Source organism: Anolis sagrei, chromosome X, assembly GCF_037176765.1.
Source record: "Anolis sagrei isolate rAnoSag1 chromosome X, rAnoSag1.mat, whole genome shotgun sequence".
NCBI lineage: Eukaryota > Metazoa > Chordata > Lepidosauria > Squamata > Dactyloidae > Anolis > Anolis sagrei.
The window spans coordinates 103,583,025-103,597,825 of NC_090034.1; the positions used below are offsets into that span (position 1 = coordinate 103,583,025).

At 42.7% G+C, this 14,801-nt stretch overlaps 1 protein-coding gene across 1 annotated transcript in view; it reads right to left on the minus strand.

Annotated features, from left to right (window-relative positions):
• Positions 1-5,954: 5,954 nt before the first annotated feature.
• LOC132781618 (WD repeat-containing protein 62) overlaps positions 5,955-14,801 on the minus strand; it is a 41,358-nt gene continuing 32,511 nt past the window's right edge. Inside the window, exons 25-30 of the mRNA XM_067461049.1 lie at positions 12,040-12,180; positions 9,807-9,936; positions 9,597-9,696; positions 7,232-7,298; positions 6,682-6,767; positions 5,955-6,537 (exon numbers count right to left, since the gene is read on the minus strand). Of these exons, the coding sequence (XP_067317150.1) occupies positions 6,271-6,537; positions 6,682-6,767; positions 7,232-7,298; positions 9,597-9,696; positions 9,807-9,936; positions 12,040-12,180 (791 nt within the window). The 3' untranslated portion in view covers positions 5,955-6,270. The remainder of the gene's footprint in view (positions 6,538-6,681; positions 6,768-7,231; positions 7,299-9,596; positions 9,697-9,806; positions 9,937-12,039; positions 12,181-14,801) is intronic.

Below are 14,801 nucleotides of genomic sequence, written 5' to 3' on the forward strand. Positions count from 1 at the left end.
CCTCCCTTTCCTTTCTTTCCTTTTCTTCTTCCCTTCCTTTCCTTCTTTCCCTCCTTCCCTTTCTTCCTGTCCCTCCTTCCTTTTTCCTTTCCTTCTTTTCCTCCCTCCTTCTTTCTCTTTCTTCATTTCTTTCCCCTTCATTTCCTTCCCTCCCTCCTTTCTTCATCCCCCTCTTTTCTTTCCCTCCTTCCTTCCTCCTTCCCTTCCTTTCCCTCCTTCTTTCTTCTCCTTCCCTTCTTTCATCCCTCCCTTCCTTTTTCCTTCCTTCCTTCTTGTCCCTCCTTCCTTTCCTTCCTCCCTCCCTTTCCTCCTTCTTTCCCTTTCTTCATTTCCTTCCTCTTCATTTCCTTCCCTCCCTCCTTTCTTCATCTCCCTCTTTTCTTTCCCTCCTTCCTTCCTTCCCCTTCCTTCCTCCCTCTCTTCCTGTCCCTCCTTTTCCTTCCTTCACTTCTTTCATCCCTCCCTTCCTTTTTCCTTCCTTCCTTCTTGTCCCTCCTTCCTTTCCTTCCTCCCTCCCTTTCCTCCTTCTTTCCCTTTCTTCATTCCCTTCCCCTTCATTTCCTTTCCTCCCTTTCTTCATCCCCCTCTTTTCTTTCCCTCCTTCCTTCCTTCTCCTTCCTCCCTCCCTCCGTCCCTCCTTTCTTTTCCTTCCTTCCCTTCTTTCATCCCTCCCTCCCTTCCTTTTTCCTTCCTTCCTTCCTGTTCCTCCTTCCTTTCCTTCCTCCCTTTCCTCCTTCTTTCCCTTTCTTCATTTCCTTCCCCTTCATTTCCTTCCCTCCCTCCTTTCTTCATCCCCCTCTTTTCTTTCCCTCCTTCCTCCCTTCTCCTTTCTCCCTCCCTCCCTGTCCCTCCTTTCTTTTGCTTCCTTCCCTTCTTTCATCCCTCCCTTCCTTTTTCCTTCCTTCCTTCCTGTCCCTCCTTGTTTCCTCCTTCCTTTCCTTCTTTCTATGTAAGATATAAATACAATATTAAATGGAAGGGACAGTCAAGAAGTAACGAGAGAAGGGGGGAAAGAGGGAAGGAGAGAAGGAGGGAGGGAAAGAAGGAAAGAAAGAAAGATAGAGAAGCAAGGAAGGAGAGAAGGAAATAAAAAAGTGAAAGGAAAAAAAGAGGGAAGGAACTAAAGATAGGGAAGAAAGGAAGGAAGGATGGATGTAACCAAAGAGCAAAGAAAGGGAGGAAAGAAACAGGTAGAGATGGAAGAAAGATGAGAGAGATAGGGAAAGAAAAAGAGGAAAGGAAGGAAAGAGGGAAGGGAGGAGAGAAAGAGGGAGGGAAGGTTGGCCACAGCAAGGCGTGGCGGGTACAGCTAGTAATAATAATAATAATCAAAGCCCAAACTGAAAAGTCGACAACAGATCCCAAGTGTAGACTCTGCAAGGAAGCAGATGAAACAATAGATCCCATCCTCTGCTGCAAGATCGCGCAGACAGACTCCAAGCAGAGGCACAACACCGTTGCTCAGATGATTCATTGGAACTTGTGCCACAAATAACATCTGCCTGCGACAAAGAACTGGTGGGACCACAAGTCGGAAAAAGTTACAACATGTCAAATTCCTCTGGGTCTTCCGAATTCAGAGTTTTGGAGCACAAGACGTCTGACCTCATGATCGTGTTAAAAAACAAAGTATGGATTGTCGATGTTGCAATCCCAGGTGACAGCAGGATTGCAGAGAAACAACTGGAAAAGCTGACACAATATGAGGATTTAAAGATCGAACTGCAAAGACTCTAGCACAAGCCAGTCAAGGGGGTCCCAGTGGTGATTGGCACACTGGGTGCAGTGTCTAAAGACCTTGGCCTGCACTTAAAGACAATCGGCACTGACCATCTGTCAGTTGCAAAAAACTACCCAACTCAGATCTGCATGCATTATTCGCCAAAACATTACACAGTCCTAGATACTTGGAAAGTGTCCGACGTGTGATCCAATACAAAAGCCAGCATTGTGATCTTGTTTGTTGTTTACTACTCTTGTTGTGTATCAAATAATAACAACAACAACCCAACTTACCTGTCCGAACGCATCTCCTCCTATGAACCAGATAGGGTGTTAAGATCGTCTGGGGAGGCTCTGCTCTTAGACCTGCCTGCATCACAAGTACGTTTGGCGGGGACGAGAGAGGACCTTCTCAGTGGTGGCCCCTCGGCTGTGGAACGCCCTTCCTACAGATATTAGATCGGCCCCCTCCTTGTTGACATTTCGGAGGAAAGTGAAAACGTGGTTGTTTGAGCAGGCATTTGAATAGGCAGTGTAACGAACATAGGAACATGGAACAAATGGACAATGAGACTGGATCTTGATTTTAACTATGAGACACTAATGAGATGTTTGATTGATTTATATTGACTGTTTATTATGCTACTGTTTTTAATTGTTTTTAACTGTTTTATGATGTTTTTGAGCATTGAATTTTGAGCATTGAACCACTCTGAGTCACCCCAGGGCTGAGAAGAGCAGTATACAAATATAGTAAATAAATAAAGAAATAAACAATAATTTATTTATTCTCCTTCTCCCTGTCCAAGTGGGCGTACTTAGTAAAGTTTGGTGAAGTTACATCACTGAACTCAAACTTCCAGGCACCCCAAAGCCCTGGACCATTCTGGGACTAATAAATGTATTTTTCAAAGTTCTGCAACTGCTGAAGTATTACAAGTGCAATGCAATGCCTCCTCCCTTTTGCGCTTCCTCACTTTTGCCGCTTTTGAGCCTGGAAAAAGGCCCGGCCCTGACGGCAGTTAAAAGCAAACAAATCTCTCCTTTCAAAACACGGGCCCATTTCCATGTTTTGTTTGATGCGCCTCGATTTGAATAAACCTGTTTCCATGGACAGCTTTCCAAGCAGTTTGATTTTAGGCAAGTCCTTTCGGGCTCATTTGGTTAACAAACCAAAGCGTTCGCCCGCGCTACTATTATAGTTGTATAATAGAAGCGCAACTTGTGACAATAGTGTTGAAGGGCTCGAGATCAAAGGTTTCTTTGATCTATCTTGAAAGGAATTATAAGAAACAGAAAGCAGCTTTGGGTTGCTCTGGGCTGTATGTTCCAGCATCATTCTCTCCTGACATTTGGCCTGCTTCTGTAGCTAATGGCATTTTCAAAGGTTCTGTTGGTAGTGAATCAAACTGGAGTGTATATATACCTGTGGAATAATGTCCAGGGTGGGAGAAAGAACCCTTGTCTGTTTAAAGCAAGTGTGTATATTGCATTTAACAAGCTTGAGTAGCAATGAGTAGCCTTGCAGCTGCAAAGTCAATCAGTGAGGGTCTCTACATAGAGGTAGCTTGGCCTCTGTTGCCTGGAGGCACCCTCAGTTTGGGCTCTTGATTGTTTACTGTCTGGAGTTCCCCGTTTCTGAGCGGTGTTCCTTATTTACTGTTTTGATTTTGGTGTTTAATACTAGTAGCCAGATTTTTTTTTCTTTTTAATTTCTGTTGAAATTGTTCACGTGCAGGAAATGAATATGATAAACAAAAAAAAATATTGTGGCATCAATACAGACAAATAAAGGAATGTTTTAAGAAAGACAAAGAAATGGGCTTTCAAGAACAAGATATCTTTTGGGACACTATACTGAAGTCGGAACAAAAAGTAATAGCAAAGATATATAGGAAACTATTGGAATGGAACACAGAACCGAAGGGAGAAAAATATATATGAAAAGATGGAAAGAAAATATTGGAAAAAGAATTTAAAAAGAGGATTGGGATAAAAAAGGTAAACAAAGATTAAATACATATACGCAACAGACCTAAAAGAAAATTGGATTAAAGTAGCACATAGGTGGTACATAGGTGACCCCCCCAAAAAATTGGGAAATGTTACAAAAATATAAACACAAAATGTTGGAAATGTGGAAAGATAGAGGGATCATATTTCCACATGTGGTGGTCGTGTACAAAGTCTAAAATATATTGGGGAAAAATTCACAAAATATTGCAGGAAATGTTAAATATAAGAATCCCATTCAAACCCGAGATATTTCTACTAGGGATCATTATAGGTTGCTTACCTGTAACCGTAGTTCCCTGAGTAGTCACCTGTGAATTTGCACATATGGTAATTCCTACACCTGTGCAGAACAGCTTTCGGAACCTTCTAGAAATTCTATTAAACATTTTTGGCTGTAGGCCCCGCCCACTCTCCCCTCTGAGTATATATAAGTAGCCAGTTCTCTTCATCCGCCGCCAAAGCAGCAGCACGAGAACCTTCACTCAGATTAGCTTCCTTTGATTGTTTTTTTAGACCAAAAATTAGAAAAAAAATACAGATAAACTCCTTTTTTATTGAATACCGCAGCAAGAATTTGCTACGCAAAATTATGGAAAAAAGAAGAGATCTCAGAAATTAGTGATTGGATAGAAAAATTGTAGATATTAAAAATATGGATAGGTTAACATACCTAATATCAAAAAAAATAAAGGGACCCCGATAAAAGAAACTGACTGGACAAAAGTGACAAATTATATGAAACAGAAAAAATGGATATATAATAATATAAAAGGAAGAGAAAACAAGAGGGGAAAAAACCTAAGACAAAAGAAAGAGGAAAAACCACTTGGAAGATACTCAGGAAGTCAACAAAGGAGATTTTTGACCACTTATCTGCTATTTTCACTTCTTTCTTCCTTTTTTAATTTTCTTTTCTTTTCTTTTTCTTCTCTCTCTCTCTCTTTAGGACTATTTTTATATATGTATATTTTTCCTTTTTATATACTTTGTATTTTTTTTAAAAAAACCTTTAATAAAGATTACTATTAAAAAAAGAAATTGTTCACGTGCTTGTGGATTTCGATAGCTTCTCTCGTGTAGTCTGACATGATGGTTATCAGAGCGGTCTAAAAACACCAGAATCAAGACAGTAAATATGGAACACCGCTCAGAAACAGGTAGTAAATACAAGCAGTCCAGAAAAAAACAGTTCAAAGTGAACTCATGAGAAGAAGGTTCTCTAGCTGCTTGCTAGGCAGATCAAGAGAACTGAGGGCCTGGCCCCGCCTACGGGCCATATATACTCAGGGGGGAGTGGGCAGGACAAGGCTGGGGACAAAATGTTTTATATTCCAGAAAGTTCCAAAGCTGTACTGCGCAGGTGCAGGAATTACCACATGTGCAATTCACAGTTGACTACGACAGGGAAACAGGGGAGCTCCAGACAGCAAACAACTGAGAGCCAGTTAACACCTCCTAAACAAAGGGTATCACCAAGGAACAACAGCCAGACCACCTCTATGCAAATACCCTCACTGATTGACTTTGCAGCTGCAAGGCTCCTCAATGGTATTCAAGTTTGCTAATTGCAATATCTACACTTGCTTTAAACAGACAAGGGTTCTTTCTCCCACCCTGGACATTATTCCACAGATATATATACATCCCACTTGCCTCATTTCTTCTGAGCATGCCGGCCACAGATGCAGGTGAAGTGTCAGGAGAGAATGCTACTGGAACATGGCCATACAGCCCCAAAAACTCATGGCAATCCGGTGATTCTGGCCACGAAAGCCTTCAACAACAGACAGAAAGCAGTTTTGGTTGAACAGACCAAATTTCCCAACTTGAGAAGCACATCGTAATGCTTGACTAGATACTTCTAAGGAACAATGTATTGTCGAAGGCTTTCATGGCCGGAATCACTGGGTTGTTGTAGGTTTTTTTGGGCTATATGGCCATGTTCCAGAGGCAATCTCTCCTGACGTTTCGCCTGCATCTATGGCAAGCATCCTCAGAGGTAGTGAGGTCACCTCACTACCTCTGAGGATGCTTGCCATAAATGCAGGCGAAACGTCAGGAGAGATTGCCTCTGGAACATGGCCATATAACCCGGAAAAACCTACAACAACCCACTTCTAAGGATCCCTTTTATTGAAGAGAGTTGCTCACCCTTTTCCGCTCCTTTTCCAAAATCGCTGCCACTTCCGTTGAAAATACAGACTTGCACATACTCCTTTGAAAGAACAATTATGCAATTTATTTTCCCAACCAATTAAAACAACACTTAAAACAATGTCAACGTGAATAAAAACCACTCTTAACGGGAGAAGTCCCAGAACGCGCAGAAGGACTTCTCCGACTCTTTGGGCATTCTTATAAAGAACGTGGCTCCCAAGTGGCCTAAAAAGTAAAACTCCAAAAAGGAAAAGCGAACATCCGAACTAGTGATCTTGGAAAAAACAACCAACCAACTCCTCAGGAGTCAGATAGGAATGTAGGTGCCGTGTTTTTCCTGAGCAAAAGCAGTGCGACGGGGAGAGAAAGGGCTGCTCAAGCCTCGCCCGTGTGGTGCGCTTCGCCCAGCTTTCTCTGGACGATGCTCAGCAGGGAGTCGGAGTAATGCCTGAGAAGCGAGAGGGTCTCGCTGTCCTGGAGGGGCTTCGGCCAGGAGGGAGGGCCCTCGGTGGACGTCGCCGCGTCTGCTCGGCTCCTGACCGCTCGCAGGTCCAGCTCGGTCTTCATCCAGCCGAAAGAGCTGCACAACCGGCTCTTGAGGTGGAGGAGATCCTCTTCGGTGGAGCTACTGCAGGTGCTCACCTGTGGAACACAACCAGGTCAGTTCTTTTTGATGAAAACCCACCGTTGTGGCTGTACTGTTGTTGGGGGCGGCCAAAATGTCATATATACGATATTATTATATATACTATATTAGCACGTCTTCCCGCCTTCCTCCCGTCTTACCTGGTCGTAAAGCTGCAAAATCTCTTTAAATTCGGCGCACAGAGGTTCCAAGTGCCTTTCAAAGTTCTTGATGAGAACCTGTGCTTCTGAGAACAACAACAACAACAACAAAAGAAATCAAATACCTCCATGTTTGGAGTTCTAATACAGGAGAGGAAAGAGGAAAGAAGTGAAGCAGAAACAATTCTACAAAACGGAGGCTCTTTCTTCGGAGGCTTTTAAGCAGAGGTTGGATGACCATCTGTCAGGGGTGCTTTGAAGGAGATTTTCCTGCTTCTTGGCAGAATGGGGTTGGACTGGATGACCCACGAGGTCTCTTCCAACTCTAGGATTCTATGGTCCTATAATTTTGCTGCTGACAGAGCGGCGGATCAAGAGAACTGGAGGCAGTAGCTGTACTCACAAGGGGAGAGTGGGCAGGGCTACCACCAAAATGTTTAATAAAATTTCTAGAAGGTTCCGAAGCTGGTCTGCGCAGGGGCAGGAATTACCATATGTGTGATTCACAGGGACCACGATGGGGAATAAGTCTTTTAGTCCAGAGCCTTACCTGAAATACTGGATACTTTGGCATCAAGCGCTTCTTTCAACTCTGAGCAAGTTTCCGCTGAAGGTTTCTAAAAACCAGTCATTTGAGAGAATTAGAAATCACATTGCAAGGCCTGATTTACTAAAAAAAAAAAAAAAGCCCGAGAACAATTTCCTGGTCCTTTTGTCCTTCACAAAATACACACCTACTGATTTTTCCCAAAACTTTCCAAATGGTAATGGCATCGTACCTGCCTTTTGCACTCATCATATTCATTTTGAGCATTACAAAAATGTTCATCTTGCTCTTAAGTTGAAGAAAGGCAATGGAAAACATGGGCAAAAACATTAACGGTGTTGAGATTAACTTCACAATTCAGCAGCAGATCAGTTGCACAACTTCAGCGCTTTCCAGTAGCTTCTTCCTGCACAGTATTTTCCGTCAACTGCTTCCACAGCCTGCAGTCACTCTGGAACCTTTTACAGACACTTGAGCACATGCCCGGCCATTGTCAGTTTTACCATTGCCTTTCCCCCAGTCTAGATGATATTACAAACTTACCACAGCACACAGTTATATCTTGTCTTAGCAGACAGGTTCTTTTGATTACATATAGCCTTTGATGAACAACATCACAGCACAAGGAGAGAAATATATACTGTACATGACTTCCTTATATACAATTCTATACAATTACACATAGCAATCTCTGATTGGTTCCCAACTCATTACTTAACTCAGACCCAGGATTGCATTATTCAAAATCACCTGGACTAGGCCAGAACACATTCCCCAAATGAAGTTCTATATACAGTTAATGCATGACTCAGCATTTCCAATAGAAGCCCATTAGCAGTGCATGACTCAGCTATATTACATTATAATACATTGTAAAACCTGACAAATGGTAAGTCCTTTTCCCCTGAGGGAATAATGGCGCCCACAAAACCATTGACTTGTAGGGGGGGGGGGAGTAGCAGCCGCGCGCTCATAGAGGGCTGATTTAGGTGGAATTTAGGCATTTTTTTTGTTTGTTTGTTTTTGGCATAAAAGACATAGATGGAACAAGATTGTGGACAAATGTCCCTCCCCCAAGCAGAGAAGACACGAGTATGGACATCATTAACCAAATACCTAGCTTAGCACAAAGCACAGCATTTAAAAGCTGACGACTGCCATTTCAATTAAAAAGGAGAACAACGTCAAAGAATAAAAAGTCCAGTCAGACATTATTGGCAGTCCAATATCTATCTAGAAGGTTCCGAAGCTGTCTGCTCAGGTGCAGAAACTACCATATGTGCAATTCACAGGGATCACGATGGGAAAGACTGTATTATTTTTAAGCACTGCGGATTAAAAAACAGATTGATAACAGTAGATCTGAAAGCTCGAGCTTGTTGTTTTTGATGCTGCTCAGACTCTGCATCATCTTTGTTTTGCAAAGAAGCACATCTGTGTGCAAGTTAGACCAGCAAGCTAACATTGCACACAAAGTAGGTGCTCTCCAGAGTTTAGAATTATCATAATTATATTGTTGTTGTTTATAATCGGCCTTTCTCTCCAAGAAAAATAAACCAGTAACACAGTTTAATAATAAAAATAAAATAAAATAATAAAATAAAAACTAGCCAAAGGTCAGAGAGAGAGAGAGGTTCCATAACTGCTGCATAAGCGGCGGATGAAAAGAACTGAGGTGCTACTTATACTCGCAAGGGGAGAGTGGGCGGGGCCAACCGCCAAAGTTTTTCAAATCTATCTAGAAGGTTCTGAAGCTGTCTGCTCAGGCACAGAAACTACCATATGTACGATTCACAGTTGACCACGATGGGAAATTACAATTGTTGTTGTTGTTTATAATCGGCTTTTCTCTCCAAAAAAGAGAAAGGGATTCTTTAGCCATGACTTGAAAGCACATGACAACAACAACAGCAACAACGTTTTATTAAGAAAGGAAACCATTGACATGACTGTAGTTGTACACAGAAATGCAGAAAAGGGGACTAAAGAAATAACAAGTGGAAGAAAAATCTGCATATACTGTGGAATGATGGGCAGCAAGGAAAATGTTGGATAAACATATTATTATTATTATTATTATTATTATTATTATTATTATATGTTATTATTTTGTATTATTAACTAGCTTGGGTACCCAGCATTGCTTGTGTTATTTGAAAAAAGTCAATTTGTTAATTGTCCAAAATGCACATGGTTGTGGGTGCACTACAACTCCCAAAATACAATAATTTTTATTGAAGATACCTGCCATAGATGAAGGCAAAACGTCAGGAGGGAATGCTTCTAGAACATGGTCATATAGCCCGAAAAACCTAAAACAACCCAGTGATTCCAGCTATGAAAGCCTTTGACAATACATTCAACTTGCCTCTGGTTTCTTGGGTTCACTGGGCGCAGGACTCTCCTCTGGAACCAGCTCTGCAGCCATCGTTTCACTGTACTGCCGTTGAAGAAAAGCGGTGGAAAACCTGGGCAAATAACAACAACACCAAAAAAGAAGGATAACCTCAGTTGGGCATATTTAGAGATTAAGTGGCTTCCTTACAGGACAAAATAGAGGAAAGGAAACATCTCCCACCGGCTGTTTTTCTGGCGGTGCGAGAGAAACCTGGCCGAAGTGCTCAGGCGACGATTCGGCAACAAGGCAACCTCCTCTTCTTCTTTGCTGCCGGGTGGCTTCAAGTCCCGGAGACAACCGTCAAACTTTTCTGGATTCAAAAGGAGTTAGCACCTTCTAATTAGGTTTGGGTTGTTTGCATAGAAATACATTAGTTGTGTGTAGGTCGGGCATGGGCAAAGTTGGGCCCTGGGGGTGTTTTGGACTCCAACTCCCACCATTCCTAACAGCCTCAGGCCCTTTCCTTTCCCCCCTCAGCCGCTTAAGCGGCTGAGGGGGAAAAGGAAGGGGCCTGAGGCTGTTAGGAATGGTGGGAGTTGGAGTCCAAAACACCCCCAGGGCCCAAGTGTTGCACTCCAGAACAGGAATAACCCTCTGACTTTAAAACACCACACGTTGAGTAGGAAAACTATCATTTTTTATTGAAGATAAGTAAAAGCGGCAAGGTAAAAAAAAAAACACTTTAAGAGAATAGATAAATCCAATTAGGTAGGATGATAAGCAGGAACAAAGTATTCCAAGGTAGGTTCAGCAAAGTTCAAAAACAAAGTCCAGACTTCTCTAATAAAATCCAAAGAACCAGGAAAACGTTGATGCGAAGCATGAGGATATAATCTCGAGACAAAGAGTCCAACCATAAACAAGAAATCCTTAAACATGAATCTTCCAAGCAAGGCTTCCATAAGACAAGAGCAAACCTAGCAGGATTCTAAAACGATGCTTCATCTGACTGTATTTCCCATGGTTGGAACTTTATATCCTCTCGTTAAGCCATTCCCAGCCCTTAGAAACTGGTTTTGTTTTCTCTGAATGCCTCTCATCCTTATCTGTCGAAGCCTGGCCGAACGCCGAAGGCCTTGACCGAGCTGTTTTGGCTAATTTCCACCCGCCTGTCTATATGCTCATTAATTTCTCCAGGTGCCAAGTTGTTTTCAAGCCCCAAATCCTGGGAACACTCTGGGAGCAATTCAGGGAGTAAACTATCATCCCTATATATCATCCCGAAGATCCACCCAGAGGAAAAGTGTTCTTGCCAGACATCAAGGGAACCACTGCCCACATAGGGAAGCTGCTGATGAAACACAACATACAAACTATCTACAGACCCACCAAGAAAATCCAACCAATGCTCCGTTCAGCAAAGGACAAGAGAGATCCTCTCACTTCTGCAGGAGTCTACCGTGTACCATGCAGCTGTGGACAAGTTTACAGAGGGACCACCAAAGGCAGCATGGCCCAAATACGAGTCAAGGAACATGAAAGGCACTGCAGACTACTTCAACCAGAGAAGTCAGACATAGCCGAGCACCTGATGAACCAACCTGGACACAGCATATTATTTGAGAACACAGAAATGCTGGACCACTCTCACAACCACCATGTCAGACTACACAGAGAAGCCATTGAAATCCACAAGCATGTGGACAATTTCAACAGAAAGGAGGAAACCATGTAAATGAACAAAATCTGGCTACCAGTATTAAAAAAAACTCTAAAATTGCAACAGCACAACAACAGAGAGGAAGCAGGCAGGCACATCTAATTACCTCTCAACAAAAGTTTGCTCCAAGCACAGTCAGCCCATTGTATGCTAATCAAGGTGGTCAGTTGAAACATTCACACCTAGCTCCAGCAGACAAGAGTCCTTTGTCCCACCCTGGTCATTCCACAGATATATAAACCCTTTTTGCTAGTTCCAACAGACCTCACTACCTCTGAGGATGCTTGCCATAGATGCAGGCGAAACGTCAGGAGATAATGCCTCTAGAACATGGCCATAGAGGCCAAAAAAACCCACAACAACCCAGTGATTCCGGCCACGAAAGCCGTCAACATTATCATCCCTATACCCTGTAGGAACATTCTCATGGGAAACTACACTTTGAACCGATGTCTCTATGTCATTCTCTGCATTAATATCATTGACCAAACCATTGCCATCTTGACCCTCATTGACATCATTCCCCACATCTAAAGCACCCTGATCTTGGAACACAACCACAGGCTGAACTCCAACACCAAGCTTGCCCAGGTCTGATTGATATCCAAGTTTGGGGAAATAAAAGAGAGGCCACTGAACAGTTTAATCCCCAATCACTGCTATCTGCGACACAAGTTGTAGAAGCCGGAGACTGGGACTTTAGGGCTGCAGGGTGTTGCGTTGTGCTTTTCCCCACAATAACGTGTGCGTTACCTTCTACGTGGGCATCGGCCAGGGTCTCGAAATGATGCTTGAGGTATTTTTCCTGCTCCGGGGTTTGGGGCAAAGAGCTGCTTTGCTGGAAGTGTTCAGTTATGCTACTCGCCTCTGTCTCTGAGGTAATGGATTCTTGATCTATGGATAACAAAGGGAGGGGAGAAAAGGCTCAGGAGTGAGTTCTAACAAAGACTGCTTTAGATATGGCTCATGTTCTAGGTTCTGCTCATCCCTTCTACCTTATATCACGTCCCAAACCCACATCACTCAGAGGCGACCAAGAAACTGCCTGTCTAAAACACCTCATCTGCTTCAGTCTCTCCCTTCTGTTTATTTTTCCTGTCAAACTTGACCCCAACTGATGGCAAACCCACGAACGGAGTGGAACGAATGGTGTAGCTTCCTTATCTGGAGGTTTTTTAAACAGAAATTGGATGGCCATCTGTCAGGGGTGCTTTCTTTGCGCCTAGCAGAATGGGGTTGGACAGGATGGCCTTTGGGGATCCCTTCTGATTCTATGAATGAGAGAACTATAGGAGAGCTAGTCATCAAAAGCTCTGTTTAAATCAACTGGAAGAGAAGATAGGAAGAACATTGGATAGTATGGGAAGACACGACTACCAGTTAAAACAGGAACCACTTTGTCCAGGGACTGCTCTCCAACATTAATACAAAAAGCTTTACAAATCGGTTTTCGATCAACTTTAGATTCACTGGGTTGTTGTAGGTTTTTCCGGGCTATATGGCCATGTTCTGGAGGCAATTTTTCTCCTGACGTTTCACCAGCATCTATGGCAAGCATCCTCAGAGGTAGTGAGGTCACTACCTCTGAGGATGCTTGCCATAGATGCAGGCGAAACGTCAGGAGAAAAATAGCCTCCAGAACATGGCCATATAGCCCGGAAAAACCTACAACAACCCAGTGATTCCGGCCATGAAAGCCTTCAACAACTTTAGATTCAGTTTGGTTATTTGGAGTGCTGATTCAGAAAACTGCATTGGATAGACCACATCAGCTCTAGTTTCTGATACAGAACATATGTCACCCAGTAGTCGCCATCTGCTTGCCCACACAACCATATTTAATAAGCCTCGGTACTATAAGAGGGTTTTGCAAGACCAGTCACTCTCGCTGCAATGGTGTAGTAATGGTGAGGCCGCAGACCATATTTTAGTTCTTGCAGACCACTGGTGGTCCATGGACCACAGGTTGGGAATCTCTCTCTCTATATATATAAATACATTTTTGTGCATGCATTGTAATGTACTTTGGGTTTTTTTTTTTTTTTGCTTTTTAAGTCCCTTCTGCTGTGTTTTTCAGTGTTTTTATGAGTGATGGCCACTTGTTAGCCTGATAGGTGTCTTGTGTCCAAATTTGGTGTCAATTCACCCAGTGGTTTTTGAGTTATGTCAATCCCACAAAGAAACATTGCATTTTTATTTATATAGATATATGTATATACTAGCCGTCCCCTGCCACACATTGCTGTGGCCCACATGGGGGTTCTGTGTGGGAGGTTTGGAACATTTCTATCGTTGGTGGGGTTCAGAATGCTCTGTGATTGTAGGTGAACTATAAATCCCAGCAACTACAACTCCCAAATGTCAAGATTCTATTTTCACCAAACTCCACCAGTGTTCACATTTGGGCATATTGAGTATTCGTGTAGAGTTTGGTCCAGATCAAGCATTGTTTGAGTCCACAGTGCTCTCTGGATGTAGGTGAACTACAACTCCAAAAGCAAAGGACATTGCCCACCAAACCCTTTCAATATTTTGTTGGTCATGGGAGAACTATGTACTAAGTTTGGTTCAATTCCATCGTTGGTGGGGTTCAGGATGCTCTTTGATTGTAGGTGAACTATAAATCCTAGCAACTACAACTCCCAAATGACAAAATCAATTTTTTGAGTGAAGGACATACATTGTGTTGTTAGGTGTCTTGTGTCCAAATTCGGTGTCAATTCTTCCAGTGGTTTTTGAGTTATGTTAATCCCACAAACGAACATTACATTTTTATTTATATAGATATATATACACGCACACACACACACGTCTGTGTGTGTGTGTGTGTGTGTGTGTGTGTGTGTGTGGAACTTTCAGAACTTTAGGCCAGGGGTCCACAAACTTTTTAAACAGAGTGCCAGGTCACAGTCCCTCAAACTGTTGGAGGACCGGATTATAAAAAAAACATGAATGAATTCCTATGCGCACTGCACATATCTTGTTTGTAGTGCAAAAAACACTTAAAACAATACAATAATTAAAATGAAGAACAATTTTAACAGACATAAATTTATTAGTATTTCAATGGGATGTGCGGGCCTGTTCTTGGCTGATGAGATAGGATTATTGTTGTTGTTGTTGTTGTGTGCTTTCAAGTCATTTCAGACTTAGGTTGACCCTGAACGAGGGCCGGGTAAATGACCTTGAAGGGCCGTATTAGGCCCCCGGACCATAGTTTGAGGACCCCTGATCTAACCTATTTTCATCATATTCCAATTGATTGCTTTCCCTTCCATACACTTTGCTTTACAAACTTTAGAACAATATAATAATTAAAATGAAGAACATTTTTAACAAATATAAACTTATTCATATTTCAATGGGAAGTGTAGGCCTGCTTTTGGCTGATGAGATAGGATTGTTGTTGTTGTGTGCTTTCAGACTTAGGTTGACCCCGAGCGAGGGCCGGGTAAATGACCTTGGAGGGTTGCATCCGGCCCCCGAGCCTTAGTTTGAGGACCCCTGCTTTAGAC